Source organism: Acartia tonsa, chromosome 11 (genome assembly GCF_053477335.1).
Source record: "Acartia tonsa isolate MP-2025a chromosome 11, ASM5347733v1, whole genome shotgun sequence".
Lineage (NCBI taxonomy): Eukaryota > Metazoa > Arthropoda > Copepoda > Calanoida > Acartiidae > Acartia > Acartia tonsa.
In genome coordinates, this window is record NC_137270.1 from 41,419,679 (window position 1) to 41,439,350 (window position 19,672).

Consider the following 19,672-nt stretch of genomic DNA (forward strand, 5'->3'; position numbering starts at 1 on the left):
GACCATGTATTAATATGTATTACTTTATTAATAAACTAGCGGCTAGGCCTCTAGAAGCCTCTAGGGGTACTTAAGTTAGCAGGGGGAAAAGTCGACCTCATTCCATATTAAATTTGAGTTTCAAAAGAATAAAAAAATATTTTTTTGGGAGGGGGAGGGGGGTAAAGATACCCTCTCCAAAAATAGTTTAAAACCTCCCCAGGACATATAAGAAGCTTCACTGTAAAGGAGAATAATATCGATTCAGCGGTTAGCGATATCCTTCGGGACAGACAAAAAACGCTTACTACATTATATAATAGGATTTAATGTTTATATAACAATATATAGGTGTTGGTCTTATGTAGGTGTTGGTCTTTTGTAGGTGTTGGTCTTTTGTAGAGTTGGTCTTTTGTAGGCGTTGTTCTTTTGTAGAGTTGGTCTTTTGTAGGTGTTGGTCTTTTGTAGAGTTGGTCTTTTGTAGCAACGCCCTCGATGGGTGTTACAGACAACCAACCCCTAGATTAAACAACCTTTGTCTGGAAGCCTTAACTGTGCAGCATTGTAATGAATTGCACCTCTCCAAGGGCCAAGGCATTACTAATTCTATTAATATCAAGCGCATTACTTGTAATTGTATTCACATTTTTTAACGTAACTTTCATGAAGCGGTGCCAATATCAAACCCAACACCTGCTCGACAGCGATCTGACACGCTACAAATAAAACAAATGCAAGTTTTGAGATCTTAAAGATCTTCACTATAAAGATGAATCACATTGGTTCAGTGGTTAGATCTAAAGCTTGCATAAAGAAACAAAGACATCCAGTTTCTTTTATATAAGGTTGGATTATTCAGATACATTAAAGTTAAAATCAAGAAAAACAAGGATGACAACATCCATAAAAGCGAAGCACTGAAACGGTAGGACAAACGGACACTAACACTTGTATAGTGTCAGAACTGAATATTCAGAATATAAATGTTAAATGAATAAATGTCGAAGCAAAATTGTAAGTAAAATTGTTGAAAAACTGCTTGATACAGAGTAATGTTTATGGACATACTTACATTTTTAAGGACTTGATTATAGAGTTGCTTCGCTTATAATATTGTACTTTGTTGTCCCAGGAATCAGTATACCAAAAATCAGATCAATCGGATTATTAGATCACATAAAAATTTTTTGTTAAAAAAGTAAAAAAATCAACATGTTTAAAATGAACGTACGGACATTCTGGTAATGATTATAGAGTTGCTACGCTTTCTAAATCGTGCCTAACTACTACAGGAATCACCATGCAAAGTTTAAAATCAGTAGGACAATTCTAACATGCCTAAATTAACGAAAAAAGCTATCCGTTGCGGACGGACGTACGGACGGACGTACGGACGGACCGACCCTAATTATAGAAAAACTTCGCTTTAAAAAATGCAATTAAGCAATTTTCCTTATAAATAATATTTTTTTCTTTGTTTCATGTTTAGTCGATTTTTATCATCGATTCAGGGAATATTATTTTATTAAAATATTTTCAAGTATGGCTTCGAAACCGATTAATTTCCGCTGGATTAGAACCAGTCCTATCAATCATACTGAAAAATCATTAATAGCAATATTACAGACAATTTTTTAACGAATATTAGATAAAAATCATAGAGGGCCTTCATCAAATCAAACTGATTTTAATCTTGGAATTATTCATTTTTATATCAGCGAAAAGCTGTCTATAATTCAATATTATGCGATGTGTTAAAAGTAAAAAAATGTGTTTTTAAAATAATATTTTTGTAAATAAGGATGAAAACGAGAGATATCCTAACATGCCTAATTTTTATAACAGGTAGAGTTATCTATAATACAAAGTAGAACGATGTCTGTCCGTCCGTCCGTCTGAAGCTTAAGACCTCGGTAACCACTAAACTGGATTGGATTCTACTCTTCAGGGTATATACCTATTGGTCCTGTGGTTGTTTTAAGCTATTTGCTTGGGACCCCCCAACCCCCCCAAAAAAATTATCTAACCCCCTTTTTTTTCATTTAGGTAGGCTAACGTGCTAAGCATCAGCCTGTAGCAGGCCTATTTTTGACTTCCCCTTACCTCATGGAGCGAAGCCCCTAGAGGCTAGGGGCGAAGCCGCTAGTTATGTACAAAGAGACGTATAAACAGAAATAAAGACAGACATACAGACAGAATAAAACATACAAACATGAAGACAGACAGAATGACATACATACCATCATACAGACTTACATACAGATAGACAAACATACAGTCATGCAGATAGACATGCAGACAGACAGACAGACATACAGACAGACAGACATACAGACATACAGACATACAGACATACAGACATACAGACATACAGACATACAGACAGACATACAGACAGACATACAGACAAACATACAGAGATGCAGACAGACATGCAGACAGACATACAGACATACAGACATACAGACATACAGACATACAGACATACAGACAGACATACAGACAGACATACAGACAAACATACAGAGATGCAGACAGACATGCAGACAGACATGCAGACAGACATACAGAAAGACATACAGACAGACATACAGACAGACATGCAGACGGACATACAAACAGACATAAATACAGACCAAGATTTGAAAAACTGTGTACTTTATAAAATTTGACCTTTCAATACCCTATCATCTCATGAATTATTTTAGGTGTTCATTGCATTGAACACTTTTACCAAGTTGGCAGGGAATACGAATATCAATATGAGGTAACATCTTATTTTACAAAGTAGTAAGGTTTTTTTTGTCTTTGTAGCTTAAGATTTTGATAACTGCTCAAACAATTGGGTTCTCCACTTTAGGTTCTGGGATGATTATAGGCCATTCTATTTTTTGGATTTTTCAATCTTTGTTTTTTTTTTCTTTCTTTCTCATTCCCTTTGACCACAGAGCCCCTTAATGATAAGGGCGTAGCCGCTATTTTCAATATGAGGTAACAACTGTAGAAGCGAAGCTACTCTATAACTAATGTAAGTGTGTACGTCGAAAAATCATAAAAAATGTTTACTCTATAATATCCATTAAATAGGGGGACATTGACCAAATTTCACCACGTTGTTGGCTCAAATATTTTAGGTAATTGATTGGTTGGTTTCAAACTAACATTGTACATACTTTTCAACCAATAGTTTTAGTGCTGATGTATTAATTTACGGTGATGATTACAAAAAGAATATATATTTTGAATAGTGAAGAACCACAATTTTTCTCAACTATTTAATTTTTTTATGAACTAACCCCATTTATTGTATTTTTGAAGGTTTGAGGGTTTGGGTGTTACAATAAATATTTGAGAGAAAGTACCAATACATAATTATTAATTTTTATAAATCTTGGAAAGAAAACGAAATTTCGGATTTATCGGACGAAGACCAAACTGCATAATTTTGGCTCCACTTTTGACGTCATATTTCACATCTCTCATCTTCCTCATTTTATGACGTCACAGGAATCAAAAGTTATACAGTTTTGTCTTCGTCGGTTTGTCGTATTTTCACAGTAGCGTTTCTCCTATTTCTAGCCCCTGCGGGGGGCTCTAACCCTGCGAAGCCTATTTTCTAACCCTGCAGGGCAATCATTAACACTTACTTAACCTAAAATAACCTTCAAACGCCACTGTGACCCATTGTTATTTTAGGGAAGAATTCTGTCTGGAATACCCACCCTCGCCCCTCAATACTCTGGTGTTTATATGCAGGAAAAAAATATATTCATCATTAATTCCAGTTTAGCTAGGAACCGATTAATATCCGCTGGATTTGAACCGATTGATGTCCGCTGAATTATAACTGAATCTCAGCTAAACTGAAAAATCTTTTATAGCATCACATCACAAACAACTTTCCACAAATATTAAAATCATACAATTAATACCAGTATTTTTATTTTAATATCTGCGGAAAGCTGTCTATAAAATAATACTGCAAGACATACCTATTCTTAAATTAAAAATTGAAAATGTTTTTGGGATTAAAAAAATAATCTATATCATATTTAGTCCTCATTCTTTTTCTCCCTTTCTCCTCCAGCCCCTCTTGGATAGGTGAAAAAATAGATATAGTGAACGTGGATGTATATACAAGAGATAATTTGTCTTCAATTTGCTAATATAGAACCTATTTAATGGTCAGTTCGTTCATACAAAAGGTGGATTGGGGGTATCGGTAGATTAGGCAGCTGCAAATATCATTTTGTTAGAATACATGAAAATATGTCACAAAATGCAAGTAATTTTACATCGATATTTGTGCAAAGCTAAAAGTTTATTGAAATATATTTTGAATAAAATTTTTGAAATAACAGGCCAAGTTGATCCTTCAAGTGTACCCTAACAATTGGTTTCATCTGTTTGTAAGTATCTTTAGTAGCGTAGCTACTCTATAAAGATATTTAATGTCCATACGTCCGTCCCTTTGTAAAATACATCAGATTAGCATGTCTGCGAAGCGATAATTGACTTTTTCCCCAACAAAATAAACAATACTAGATTTTTCTTCTTTGCTCATGCTAACTCTTATTACTATTGTATACCATTTTAGTAAGTAAGTAAGTAAGTAAGATAGGTACATAGATGAACTTTTAACAGACCTTACACTGTTATGCCAGGTCCAACAACCCAGGATAACTAAGAGGAGTCCATCTCTCCTTTTCTGTCCAAACACCTGGGTTATTAGGTTTTATAGAAAGACCTTAGTGTGTTTGGGGTTCATATCCAACATGTGCCCTATAACTAGTCTTTTACTTCCCCCAAAAATGTTGGACGTTCATGATATATTCCTAAACATAACTAATTTTCTAAAGGTAAAAGATGTAAAATACAAGAGTTTCAATGAAATGTTTGATGGTGCTGCCGCCAGCAGCTGGAAGACCCTGGATCTGGTGGCCAACCAGACCAAATCTCCGGACCATTCTTTCATTGAGAAACCAATCAAGTTTTCAATGAGAAATGGAATTCTCTCCGAGATTATTGTCTCTGAAAAAGAACCTGGTAAGTGTTGAGATTTTTCAAGTATTGAAAATTTTCTAGAATAGGGGTCGGTCCGTCTGAAACGGATAGCTCTTATAATTTATTAGAAGCAGAAGTGTCAAACCATAGTTATCAGCTAATTATCAGATTGTAAAATTAACTAATAAAAGATATACATAGGATACGTAGAATTATTGACAGGGGGAAATTTGTCATTAATTTATGTTGCTATTATGGACCTCATTCGTTGGTCAGTTCATTCATGCAGTAGGAATAAAGGGGATGTAGTGTAGAATGTGGTTATCGCTATTTTAGCCAGGTGTAAGCATATCTTTTTTATAATACATGAAAAAATTGTGCAACATCCAAGAAATAATACATGAATTTGTATTTATGTTTTCCTTTTTCTACAATTTTGTTTGATATAAAACACCTGAGAAAAAACTTCAAAACTTTTCAGAGTGGGAATTGAATTTCAAGAAAGCTTTGGTTTCAATGATAAAGATTCAAGAACACGACAAACCTGTTGTTAGGTATATTATTTAATAAAACTATTATATTATTATATTTATACAAAAGTAACAGGATATCTGTCCTTCTGTATGTACCAAAGAATCTTGCTAACAAATTAACTGATATGTCTTCTTTACATTGACGCTTCTAATGGTAGGTATTTAACTATTCTAAGAGGGTATCCCTACCCTCCCAAGAAAAATCGCCTCTTTCCATTAGTGACCCCAGAGACCTCTCTAAGGGTGTAGTCTCTATTTGCTATTTCCCTCAACATTGAAAAACAAATAATTACACCAGGGAGGAAGGGAAGATTGGGCTGTTTATTACACTAGTCCCCAAAGTTTTATAAAAATATGTTTCTTATTTGATTGTTCAATATTGATTTGTTGAGTGACCAAACATTTCAAATTGAAATTATGATCTACAGAAGGGATAATTTTCCAAATCCTCATTGGGAATACACATACGTTTATCGGATATTGTATTTTCCCTTTAGATCCTTGATTTACTTAATTTTTTAAACTTTATTTTTCTTCACAGGTCTAACTCTGTGAGGCAGGAAGGTCGCACCAAGTTGGATAGTACTTGGAGAGTTATGGAACAGGGTATTGATGGAGTCTGTGAGAACAGATACCACTACAGCCAGGTATAGTTATGGAACAGGGTATTGATGGAGTCTGTGAAAACAGATACCACTTCAGCCAGGTATAGTTATGGAACAGGGTATTGATGGAGTCTTTGAGAACAGATACCACTTCAGCTAGGTATAGTTTTGGAACAGGGTATTGATGGAGTCTGTGAGAACAGATACCACTACAGCCAGTTATAGTTATGGAACAGGGTATTGATGGAGTCTGTGAGAACAGATACCACTACAGCCAGGTATAGTTATGGAACAGGGCATTGATGGGGTCTGTGAGAACAGATACCACTTCAGCCAGGTATAGTTATGGAACAGGGCATTGATGGAGTCTGTGAGAACAGATAACACTTCAGCCAGGTATTCGGTGCTTTCAAAGAAAGTACCCTGGTGAAAAAAAAGTACTTTAAGCTCTTTATTTTAAGAGGGGTAAAAAAGATTATGCTAATTATGCTAAAGGTATGAGAGAGTTAACCAATGTATTTCAAAAAAATTGTGGGTGATAAAATGAGGTGTTTCAAAGTTTGAGGGAGTTAAACACCATTTACCCCCAGCCTTGAACTTAAATTCAGGTTTACAATTAAAAAATACATTGAAAATAATAATAATAAAAGTGCTAGGTATTTAACTCAGTCAAAAAACTTTTTTTTATCTTTCATCAAACAAATCACAATAACATATTCATTCCATTCACAGTATCTTCAAAAGAAACACAAATTTAGTAATCTAAATCATCAATATAAAATCTATCTATATTTCTGAATATTATTCAGGTACCAGACCATTTAGTTCCAGATTTGATTGAAGAATTGCAACTCAAGGCAAAATAAGTACACAAAATATAGATAAAAGATAAAATAACTTGGTGCAAAGGTTGTGCAATCAAAAGAGTTAATTTCTGCAGGTTGTTTGATGATACTTTCTATGGTTTGCACAAAATTTACTTTTTTTATATACTAGCGGCTACGCCCCTAGAAGCCTCTAGGGGCACTTAAGGTAGGAGAGGGAAAAGTTGACCTCATCCCTTTTTAAATTTGAGTTTCAAAAGAGTAAACAAATATTTTTGGAGGGAGGAGGGGTGAAGACGACCTTCCCAAAAATAGTCAAAAACCTTTCCAGGACCTATAAGAAGCTTCAAAGTAAAGAAGAACAATACCGGTTTAGCGGTTAGTGAGATTCTTTGGGACAGACAAAAAATGCTTAATACCTTATATAATAGGCTAAGTTTTCCTTCCCAGGACCTATGCAAAGTTACATTGTAAAGGAGGATCATATCGGTCCAGTGCTTGGCAAGATCCTTTAGTACAGTCAGATACAGACATCCTGTTAATTTCATAGGAGGCTTAAAGAGTTCTACCTTTTATTACAAATCTCTTAGCAAAAAAAGTTTCACTACATATTTTGGCCTCCAGGAAAAGTGCTCTGAAAACCAAATGTTTGAAATAACCAAGACAAGAGATTTCAACTCTTGTCTGAACAAAACTGCATTCAATGTCAACCAACATGGTGTTTATAAATGCAGAAGAGGTTAGTTTTTTTAAAAGTGAAACTGTGCACCTACACAAATAATGGAGGGTTATGTTTTTCTATACTAAATCTTCTTGGGACAGGTAAAAAGCTTTATTGTACAACAATTAGTGAGATCTTTTACTGCAGACAAACACAGACAGACATTCAACCAGTAACTTTTATCTAGGATAATGATCAAACTAGTATGATCAAAATGAATTTTCCATTTAGGGACCTGTGCCCCCAACTGGCAAAGAAGTTCTTTGACAAGATATCTGACTTGTGGTCAAGGTTTTGACTCTAGCAAACTTCTCTACATTATCAGTGAAGGTAATTTAGTGGTATACAATTTGGATACATAATATATTAGTAGTTGAAACATTTAGACACTAAATTAAAGGAACTAACCAATCACCATACAATATACGTCCCCAAAGTTGTTAAGCCATCAAATAAGAAAGCGTTATTATAAAACTTTGGAGATTCGTGTAATAAACAGCCAAATGTCCCCTCCCTCCTGACATTATGACAATCTGAGTGATTACAAGAACTTAAAGTAATTATTCTTCTATTTAGTTTTCTACACTTATTTTTTTTAGGTGAAATTCAACAGAAACTGATTGATCCTCAAGATGAGCCAAATTTTGGTGGTACCCTACAAACTCTGAAGCTTGTTGATGAAAGGGACACCTTTTCTAAATTAGATGAAATTCAACTTCCAAGAATGATTCAGGTAGAGTCCAGTTTAGTTTAAACCCCTTAATATTATAATGAACCTTGATACAACAATGAAATAGTTATTTTCTTATTGGGATCTCAAATCAAACAAATCATGTAGATATTATCCTCTGCAGCTTTCTACTGGTACTTTAACACCTTTCTTCTGATAATTTTATTATACAATCTTATTCAGGATATTCTGTATGAGTATACTGAAATCACAGACATGAAAAGATCTAGAAGATCAAACACTGATGACAGTTCTGATGATGAAGTTACTGAGAATAAAGTGTATGAAGAAACATTATTCAACAACAATCATACCAGACGCTCTCTGCTGTACAAACTTAAACCCAAAAGGATTGTTTTCTTTAGAATAAAAGTAACATTAAAGTCTTTTATCCTTAAGAATGAGTTTTTTTTGTCTATTTTAAATAAGAAAACATTATTTGTGCAACTAGTATTGAGCAAAAGATAGTTATTGATCTTCAGGACCTTTTGGAAAAACTGCAACAAGATGACTGGGAAACAGGGATCTCATTCATTAATTACCAGATTGAGTTCTCAAGTTTAGGGATGCTTTACATAGGTCTTGGGATGCTTTTAGGCTATTTTTCTGTCTTTGCCTAACCTTGCAATAAAAATTCAACTGAATAAATTTTTCTTTTTACAAATTAATAACTTTTTGGATCATGGAAAGAAAACAAATTAGCGGGTTTCGTCATATTTTCACAGTAGCTTTTGATTATTTTGGGTTATGTTAGGTTAGGTAAATCTTTAGAAATATGGAGAAAAGTTACTGTGAAAATACAATGACACCAGCTTCTTTGTTCTCTTTCCAGAATCCAACTTTTAACCCTTTACAGTCGGGCCCCTTGCCGCACCTTATTATCTCAGTTCCTATTAGAGCTAGAGGGCTAGATTTTTTTGTGCAAGTCCCCTGTTTGATAATAAATTTCCGACCTTTTATAAGTCTAAGTCAATTTTCGCTTCCTTCACCCTTTTTTTAACAACCTTTGTTTTTAGGTCTATTTTTGACTTAAAAATTTCAAACAGCTGTAATTTTCTTATTTTTGAAGCTAGAAGAAAAATTTTTTTCCAGAAAATGTTTATCTTTATGTAAATTTTACATTAGAAATATCAAAATATAAATTTCAGCGGCCGCAGCTGTACTTAGCAGCTGCCAGCCGCCGCAGTCAGCGGTTGGCGGGAAAACGGCGGCGGATCTTCATGAAATTTTAATACGTTATATAGACATGTAAGAAAAGCTTAAGTTTAAAATTTGAAGTCTCTAAGTCAAAAATTGCGGCCACAGGAGCCTTTTAAAGATTTCTGGAGACCTGGAGGATCAGGACCTGCAGGATCATACCTGGAACCTGAAAGTGACATGAACACCTGTATTTTATATAAGGATGTACTACTAGAGGATTTTTTAGTATTTAGGTACGATAAAATGCTTTGTTTTAGTCAAAAAAAATATTTTTGCTCTTTACCTGGATGACCCTGCCAGGTTTGCTGGCATCCTGTGCCCGCCAGGATGGAGATTTTTAAAAAATTCCAACTCTCAGTTATGTGTCATACCCATACTTAAAAAGTCAAGCAGTTTGGGCTCTTTATCTTTCACACACAGAAAATGAGATAGAAAAAACCGGATTGGGGGGGCGTTCAACGCCCCCCCCCCCCCCCCCCCCCGACCGTTAAGGGTTAAAATATGAATGAATTATTGGTAAGACCACTATGTTGCCAATACTCTGCTAACCACAAGTGATCTTATTTCATTGTTGGATGAAGACAATCTCAAGGATCTACTTGATATCATCAGGTGATTTTTTAAAAAGAAAGTTGTTTTATCTTTTAAAAGTTCAAAATGTATATTAGTCTAAACATAATAATCATTTTACTAATACTACAACTTGTTTTTATATGACATATATTTCTAGAAAAAAAGTAGCCAACGAAGAGAAAAAGCACGCTGTTGAATCTTTGTTTCTTGACACCGCTCTTATGACTGGCACTAACTATGCTATCAACTTTCTTATTGATCTAATTTATGATGAAGAACTCTCTAATCAGCAAGTTCTCTACAGGAAATAAAGATTACTTGAGTTTACTTAAATCTTGATTACTTAATGAATTCACCTGATTTGCAGTATCCTTGGAAAAATTTAGAATATTTGTATAGTTGTTATTAATTTTATTCCAAAAAATCTTTTATCATGAAATGATTAGTCTTGTTACTCTGCCCCACTACATTCAAACTCCATCAGCTGATATTATTCACAAAATATTTGAACTTGTCAAGTCTGATGCTATTTCTAAAAATAAAATCCTCAAGGTGATTTTTTTTATTTAGTCTTGATTGATACTTCTAATCTAATTTGATTTGCTTTTAACCCTTACAGATCGGGCCCCAATTCCCACCTTAATAGATCAGAGGGGGGGGCTCAAAGAGCCCCCCCCCCCCTTCTATCTCGGCTCCTGGTACAGATAAAGACCTAAAATTTTTTTCTGGTGGTTCATGTGTATTTTTAGAGAAAATTACTTTTTCTAGTCATAGCAGTCAGACCGCTCCTTAGACGCTTTTTAGCGGGCAGCCGCTAAATTTTAAAACAGCTGTAGAGCGGCCAATTTTGCAGCTAGGATGACCAAATTTTAGGATGAACTTTTATTTTTCATAACAAAAAAAATACTTTTTCTGATCATCGCCGAAAAACGGAAAATAACGGAAACCGCCATTTTCGGCGGTTACGGAGGTTAAAACGGCGGTTGGCGGCGCAAATTAATATTTTTATCTGTTTATTATTGCTCAAGGATTTACCAAAAAAAAATATAGGTCTCTAGCTGTAATAGAAGCCACGATATTCATGATATATGTCTGTAATAAAAGCCGGACAAAAATCGGTCATAAACTCGGTCAGGGAGCGGTCAAACGGTCATAACACCACTTTTCTCAGATGGTCATTGATATCTAGGTATTTACCTAAAAATTTTTAGGTTTCTACCTTATACACAAAAGTCATAATGTAGAAATTAAGATTTATCTAGAATTTTTTCTAATTTTTTTTGCTACCCAACCGACTTTGACCGGACACCACGACCGACACAGACCAGATATTCTAATAAAATCAACTCTTGCCGACGTATAATTACTAAGCTTAAAAAGTCATGAAGTTACAGCTCTCCATCTTACCTACAAAAAAAATTAGATGGAATAAACTAGAGGGGGGGGGGCTCTTTAAACCCCCCCCCCCCTTGATATGTAAGGGTTAAGGATAATGGAAAGAAAACGAAGTAGTGGGTCATGTTGTATTTTCACATTAGCTATTATAGGTTATTTCAGATTAGGTAAATGTTAATGATTGACCTGCAGGGTTAGGAAATTGACCCAATATGGGCTGCCAAAAAAAGGAGAATAGCTACTGTGAAAATACACTGAAACCTTCTACTTCATTTTCTTTCCATGATTCGCATTTGATCTAGGCAAATGGTGATATTGCTCTTGCTGAAATACTCCACAAGGCTTGCATCCATACAAGAAGACATCAGAACTTCCCTATTCATATTCTGGGTGATTTCTGTGATGAATTGTCTCAACCTATGCATGATGAGTATCTCCCTTACCTTGTTGATAATCTTAAAACTGTCCAAGATCAACATATGAAGGTAAAATATCTATAGTAATAATTAACTAAACACATAATAATCTAAAATAATTTTAAATGTTTATAGATATCAGCTATTCTGAGCATGAATGCTCTGGCTCATCCATCTTTGTTGGCCTATCTGAAACCTATCATCAAGGGCCAAGGTAAATTGTGTTCTCATATTATTTCAAAACTAATTAATATCTGGTGGATTAGAACCAGTTCTCATCCATACAAAAAAACACTGTCTAGGATCGTATTGTATATAGTTTTCTAGGGTATCTCAGGGCTAAAAAACTTGGTTTATAATTGCACATTTTGTATCTATGGAAAGCTGTTTGTAATATAATATAACATTTAAATATATTTCTTTTTTATTTCTAGGTATAATCAATTATGATCTAATTTACTTTAATGCCTAAACCATTTTATTCTTCAATAATAACATTTCAATTATTGTGTTCAGGATCTTCTAATCTCCAACAAATTATTGCTTTACTGTCCTTGAAACCAGACAAGTTTGCTGATACTGAGGAGATCAAGAATATGTTGGAAGAAGTACTTTTCAATAGAGACATGATACCAGAAGTAAGAATTATCACCCATAAATAATCAGATTTAATTTTTAAAACACATTTGTAAAATCTACATATTTAAAATATTGGAATAATTATTTGCAGGTGAGAATTGCAGCCCTTATGCCCTACTTGAGTATGAATCTTCAAATTTCTGACATCAAGAAACTCGAATTCATTAGCAATACAGATAAATGTTATTTGTTTGCTGACTATTTGAAGTCAATCTTGCCGTCTGAACTTACCAGAGTGAGGAGTTATGACAGTTATGACGATGTCTCTCATGATTATACTGATCCTGGATTTGTGGGTGATTCTAAGGGATACACCCCATTGGTACACTACTATAGAAAAATTCAAAAGAATGGTATTCATCAAGTTAACTATCTCGATTCCCTCTTCATGTTACATCCCAACAAGCAGGTGTGTCCATTATACTAATTACATTTCCTATTTCAAGGCAATATGTCTTAACCCATTAGTGACAAACCAGCTTTTATCGCCCGGTTACAAAAAATCAAAAAAAAAAAAACGGTTTGCAGTTTCTTAAATAGCATCATTCTCAGTATGAATCCCCCCTCTACTACCCAGGTTTTCATTTCCCCCTGGAGCAGGCAGTTTTGTTTACTTCTGTTTGCCAGTATAGCTGAACAAAATTTGAAAACCAAGAAAAACGAGGTGATTTCAAAATACGCCTCCTAACTTTTTTTTATGTAGTAAAGTTGCTGATTTTTTTTCGTGAAATTTAAAGTTTATTGGCAACTACATCCATTTGTAAATTGTTTTTATCCAAATTATTATTTTTTATATGATTTTTGTATCGTTTTTTACGTGCTATATAGCTCCGCCTCGGCATATGGGGGAAAGGTCCGAAATTTTTATTACCTGGTTTTACTAATAGATCTTTTTTACAACAACAACAAAAATGGGTTTTATTAACCGAAAAGGGGTGGCACCTATAGCCAAAACACTAAATGTGATATAAATCATTTCCTATCTTACATGTAGCTCTATAAATTACAAGAGGTTTTGTAGTTTTCAATTACAGATCGTATTGTAGTATTAGCTACTCTACAACTCACTTTGGACGTTCAAAAACGGGTATTTAAAAGAAAAACGGGTTTTAATACCGGGGGAAACCGCCAAAAATGGGTACCTATGGCAAAAAGTTTCTTTACTCACGCCGAACTGGGTTTATTTGCAACTTTCCTGTGGACGCCACTAGAGCAAAAAAAATGAAATTCCGTTTTTACCATAATAAAGCTTCCCTGAAATTTTCAGCTTGATACGTCCATAAAATTGGCGCTCGGCACGAATGGGTTAATATCTGTCTTTATAATTATTTGCATACAAATCACTTGACAAAAACAACTCTAAGGTCCTGACAGATTCTTTCCCTTTTCCAAGAATTGTTTTCCATATGAAAATTCCCTTTTTTATAGGAGTGCTAGTAAAATTTTATTTTGGTTAATTATAAATGATTTAAAAACCTTAGTTTTATGCCTGGGCTAAGATGTACGAAACCCTTCAAATTTCTCTGTGGCCAGTAGGAGAACAACAGGAAAGTTTAGCTGATAATCTGATTAAACAAATTGAAACCAACTCCCTCAGGTAATGGAAATAAAATTGGATACCATATGATATATATTTTTGGTTCAGATTGTACTATTTAGTCCTTTAATAAAAGTATTAATTATTGCACTTATTAAGATTTGGACTTACCAAAATCTTTGACTCTGCTCCAAATGAAGTGATCATTCCATCTGAGATAGGATTACCTTTCCTCTTGGAGGTTCATTCTCCTGCAGTGGCCAATTTGAGGTTAAAGCAAGGCTCACCAGCTGTTGGGATTAATACTATTCAGGTACATTTTAATATAATCATTAATTTTAATAAAAAAAGGACTAATTGAGAGTCTCTCAGTAAAAACAGACACACATTTGACTAATTTTGTTTGTTACTATTCTTTTTAGAAAAATCACATTTCAGGTAAAAACTGGTTACTTGGGAACCATCTGTCCTTTCACTAGAAGAATAATGGCAGCTGGAGTTGATGTTCAAACTGTACAAAAGATGTCTCTCACTGTCAAGGATACACCTATTCATGGTGCAGATTCTGAATTGTCTGTAGAAGTTAACCCCCAAGAGAACTCAAAAACAAGGTATAGATATATTGCAAAACCATTCAAGTTTATAATTTATGAAATTATAATTCAATAGTTTACAAATTTCATAAGAATGCCAATACAAAATAAATATAAAAATAACATACACGCTTAATGCCAGGAAGATGTTTTACACTTGTGCTAAGGAACTTGGTCTGCTTAACATTGTTCATTCTGTCCTTGATAAGAACACTCTTGAAATCAACACTGAAGGTAAGATAAAATATTACAAACTGACATATCTTACTACAAAAATCCCAGTATTCCTTGGTTCAATTGATTTATATTGGTTAAACCATATAGTGATCTGCCTTCAACATATCTTGTAATAAACCTCTAGAATTTATCAAGTGGCAAGCAGAGGGTTTAACCAGGGAATGCATGTGGCGCTCCCAAAATTTTCAACATCACATAGGGGTTAAGGGGGTATATTACAGACAGCAAGAGGATTATATTTTTAATATGAAATGTAGCCACCTTACCATCTAACTCAAAGTAAAGAAAGTGTCCCTAAATTGGAAAATAATTGATGTCATACAAATTATCATGTAGCTATATTATAATTGGGTTGTAGAATGGTGAATACCATTACCCAGGGTGGTTAATACACTACTCTTATTTATTTCAGGGTTTGTACATTGACAACCCCATTATCTGCACCCCTCTGAATTCTTCTATATTGAGAGTATTCAAATAAAACTTAATTTTAGATGTTAAAGCAACTCTTCCAACTACTGATGACAACATTGATGATAAACAAGTGAAGACCTTCAAGATTAAATTCCCCAAGATGGCCCTGAAGGAAACTCATGTACAGGCTTATGACGGAGCTTTTGCTGGAGATTCCATGGCGGGTGGAGCCATGGCTGGAGGTTCCTTATCAGGAGGAGCTATGGCTGGAGGATCCTTATCAGGCAGATCTAGACACTCAAGAATTATCAAGGCTGAACAGGTAATGTGAGATACATTACAAGTTGACAAAAATAGAAGGGGGGCAGTCAAAAGATATTAAATGTAATCAAACAGAAACTCAGGGTGATCTTTTCATGCCCAAATTTATAGGAGTTTTATTTGTAAGACATTTGATTGAACTGAAGTTAAGTACTTCTATTTTGTCATCGGGTCAAGATCAAGGCCTTGAACATTATTTAAATTTTAGAAAGACTGTATGAGAAAAGAACATTTGAAACTGAAATCTACTCAGCATCAAACTTGTTTCTCTAGCCAGAAACTTCTTCAGTGTGGTTCTGATTGTCTTCAAGGTAGATTTAGTCAGGGATGGTGGGGTCATTGGGCTGTTTATTACGTTAGTCCCCAAAGTCTTGTAATACTGTGTTCTTTTTTGTTGACTTAACAACCTTGATGACTGTTATTAAATTTGGTTTCTTTGGTTCATGTAGTTGCGTGACCTAACATTTCAACCACTAATTGATATCTACAATATGTGTATTTTGTGTATTATTGTTAGGGATGTATATCAGTTAACAACCATTAGCTCCCTGATTCTTTTCAAAATACTTAGACAATATGATGTACTTTTATTTTAATTTCATTTTTACATAAAATAATTCTATTCATATAAAATCAATCAATATCAGTTTTACTTTTTATCTGTATTTGCTACTTTTTGAAAAATTTATCTTTGTTTTTCTTCCAAAGGTGATATAGAAACCAAAAGTGTTGAATTCTCCTGCTACTCAGATATTCAAATCAAGCAGGTAATAGTTATTTCTTGCATAATATTATGAACAGCTTTCTGCGGATAAAAAAATGTAAAAAGATGGAATTTTTCTAGGATCAAAACAATTTTTTTTAGTCCGTGCCTTTTAATCTTATGATTGCACATTCTTTTATTCGTAGAAAATTGTATATAATATGATGCTATATATAATTTTTCAGTATGGTTGAGATCTGGTTCTAATCCACCTGATATTAATCTGTTTCAAAGAGATACTAGAAATCTAATTCTTAAAGCCTAAGTTTTAAAATCAAATTCCTGTCACGGGTTCAAATAAATTTTTAGTAGATAAAATCCATTGCTGATCTTAATAAAACAAATATATATATTTATGAAAGTGATTCTTTATTTGAGGCTGAAATCCGCGGACTGAAAGTGCCCAGAGGTCGTGGCCTGCTTATTACAGTCAGGATTCAGGTATGGAAAACCTTTTTATGGGATCTAAGATTTTTTTTCTATGTTTCATTTTTCTTACTGAAACTGTTAATATGAATACTATTGTACTTTTAAATGCAAAGTTCATATTTATTTTTATATATATACTGTTATTTCAACAACTATTACAAATAAATTTGTTTTTGACATAATGTAATATGTATAGAGCAGAATATCCCAACACCTAAAAATAATTTAAAAATAAAAGGTTATAATTTTTTTAGGTTCCTGGAGTTTGTAATGCTCTGTGAAATAAACAACTAAGGATTCTTTACTATATTGTTTAAATTTTTGATCAATTTTAAAGAATAAATTTTAAAAGCAAGGATTGTGGTTTTTATTGTTATTAATTAGTTATTTTTTTTTATTTAATTAAATAAAATTTATATGTCTATTGCAAATACATGTTAAAAAAGGAAAATTGAAAAAGTAATTAAGATTTGCAATTAAAAATTAATTTCCTTTTTTAGTAAAAAATGTTTATTGCATAACGTCTTTGGATAATAACTACTAATCCTAATCCCTTAGTGGATTGTTGGGGGAGGAAGGCATAAATGATATACCCCCCTTCCTGTTTTATATCTCTTATTATGTGTAAAAGATAGAAGGCTGTAATTTAGTTGCAATAATCCAATATAAATATTTTCTTGTTTTATGACTTTAACAAAGCATTTTGTAATGCTAAACTATTGAAATAAAAAAAAAACTATAACTTAAAGTATCTAGGTATGATCTTGCAGTTTTTGATAACCCAGGCCTTAAGAAAAGTTTTTTAAAATACCATTAAAACATAAAAAAAATAACATGTATAACAAAAACACATAACAAATATCACACTAAGTAATAGTATATTAAAACATTATATAATAATGTTTAATAAATTTTATCAAATATTTGGTTTTTCTCTAATCTTCTATGTTCAAAATGTCTTCTTCCTAAAGAATAAAATATACAAATATGTATATTAGGATATATAAGTTGGAAGGAATTTTAATGTTATGGAGAGATTTGAAAACTGCATCAAATCTTAAGGATTTTTATAAAATTCGATTTTTGTATAATTCTTTATCTAAAAGCTAAATTACAATATAGGTTAATTAATTTTGACATCTGTGATTGGTGGATTGAAAAATATCTGCACTCTGATTGGATAAGCTTAAGTGTCGTACATCATTCACCCAATTAGATCGCAGGTAGTTTCTAATCCACCTTTTTATTGGTCAAAATTAATTAACTTAAATTGTAGGCGTTATCCGCTTAGAAATTTTTTTTTCAATTTTGAAAATTTGAGTACCCTAAAGCAACAACCCGTAGATTATTGTAATTATCTTTTCAGAATTGCTTTAAAACCTATTGTTATCTACTGGATTAGAACTGGTTATGATCCATACTGAAAAATCATGTATCGTATAGTATTATTGACAATTTTCCACAAATAATTAAATCAATATTAGTGACAAATGACCCATGTTTTACATAATCACGTAAACTTTTAAGACCAAAAAAAGAGAGACGTCTTTTTTTATAAAACATTTGATACCAATAAAATTTACAATCAAATGTCCCCTCTCTTCTGGAAAATTAGTTACATTTAAGCTACTTAAAAATTACTATAGAACGAGTAAATTATGATGAATTACCTTTTGTTTCTCTTGATAAGTTTCTTTTCTATATAATTGTCGGGGCTTTGTAGATTTTGTATTAGTTAACATTCCCTGTAATAAAAAAATACTTCCGGCTTCGCCCCTAGAGGTAATAAAAAAATATAAAAAAATAAGTACTACTGGTGCTGCTAGTAGTTTTTTGTGAAGAATTCCTGTAAAAACATTGTTCCCCATAAAAAATAGGTATCTAGGTAACGAAAAAAAGGGGGAGGATTTTTTTGTATTTGGGGGAGTTGGGGGTGTCAAACGCCCCAAGAAAATAGCCTAAAACCAACACAGTTCCAGTAGGTATATTTCCTGAAGAGTAGAATCCGATCAGTGCAGTGGTTACTGAGATCTTAAGGGACGGACGGACGGATAGACATTATTCTACTTTGTATTATAGATGTAGTTCTTTTCGTATTGTAGACAGCTTTTCTCGGATATTAAAAGGAAAAATTATAAGGTTAAATCAGTATTGTTAACCCTGTATGTTTGTCTGTCTGTTGTTCTGTCTGTAGTTCTGTCTGTTTTTCTGTCTGTTTTTCTGTCTGTATTGTTGCAGGATTTAGCATTTCTTAAACACTGGTATACATTGTATAGACAAATAAGTTTTGTTAACCCTGTATGTTTGTCTGTCTTTTTGTCTGTCGGTTGTTCTGTCTGTTTTTCTGACTGTTTTCTGTCTGTTTATCTGTCTGTTTATCTGTATGTCTATCTGTCTATCAATCTTCCTGCATAAATTTTTATAATACCTGTGAAGAATGTCGTCTTCTGTTTCCAGGAGCCGCCATTTTGTTTATTTCTTCCAGTGTTAAGCCTTGCCTAAATATACAAAATTTATGCATTTGTTGCAGGATTTAGCATTTCTGAAACACTGGTATACTTTGTATAGAAAAAAAAATCATAATCATTTTTAATTATCATGGTATACTGCTAAAGAATATTTTATAAAAGAAATTCAACAGACAGAAGGATAAGGTATCATGGAGCAAGAAATCTAAATTACACCAATAATTACAAATGTACCCAAAGTTTTATAAAAAATACTTATGCCTGATATAATGTATGTTTTGTTTGCAGAAC

The 19,672-nt window shown here is 33.2% G+C and overlaps 1 protein-coding gene and 1 long non-coding RNA gene across 3 annotated transcripts; one reads left to right on the top strand and one right to left on the bottom strand.

The window, feature by feature from the left end:
* Window positions 1–1,445: 1,445 nt before the first annotated feature.
* On the top strand, window positions 1,446–17,268 carry LOC145332331 (vitellogenin-like). 2 transcript variants are annotated; one of them, XM_080177324.1, is made up of 30 exons: window positions 1,446–1,488; window positions 1,779–1,824; window positions 2,688–2,746; window positions 3,676–3,732; window positions 4,338–4,388; window positions 4,839–5,025; window positions 5,465–5,537; window positions 6,058–6,163; window positions 6,931–6,978; window positions 7,570–7,684; window positions 7,898–7,996; window positions 8,266–8,399; window positions 8,580–8,744; window positions 8,846–8,916; window positions 10,116–10,208; window positions 10,327–10,471; window positions 10,614–10,721; window positions 11,867–12,049; window positions 12,116–12,194; window positions 12,497–12,618; window positions 12,711–13,028; window positions 14,101–14,216; window positions 14,316–14,469; window positions 14,595–14,767; window positions 14,892–14,983; window positions 15,481–15,722; window positions 15,930–16,032; window positions 16,430–16,488; window positions 16,863–16,925; window positions 17,168–17,268. In XM_080177324.1, the coding sequence occupies exons 2-30, from the start codon at window positions 1,782–1,784 to the stop codon at window positions 17,192–17,194; spliced, it is 3,285 nt and encodes a 1,094-aa protein (XP_080033450.1). In that variant the 5' UTR covers window positions 1,446–1,488; window positions 1,779–1,781; the 3' UTR covers window positions 17,195–17,268. The 2 variants fall into 2 exon arrangements, with proteins under 2 accessions (XP_080033450.1, XP_080033451.1); XM_080177325.1 differs by lacking the exons at window positions 1,446–1,488; window positions 1,779–1,824; window positions 2,688–2,746; ... (3 more) ...; window positions 5,465–5,537; window positions 6,058–6,163 and adding an exon at window positions 6,422–6,517.
* A 508-nt stretch (window positions 17,269–17,776) lies between these two features.
* On the bottom strand, window positions 17,777–19,413 carry LOC145331896 (uncharacterized). The gene is made up of 3 exons (XR_013883953.1): window positions 19,342–19,413; window positions 18,584–18,658; window positions 17,777–17,878 (listed from the first exon to the last, which is right to left on the bottom strand). It is a non-coding gene; the product is annotated as an uncharacterized LOC145331896 (long non-coding RNA).
* Window positions 19,414–19,672: the final 259 nt, after the last annotated feature.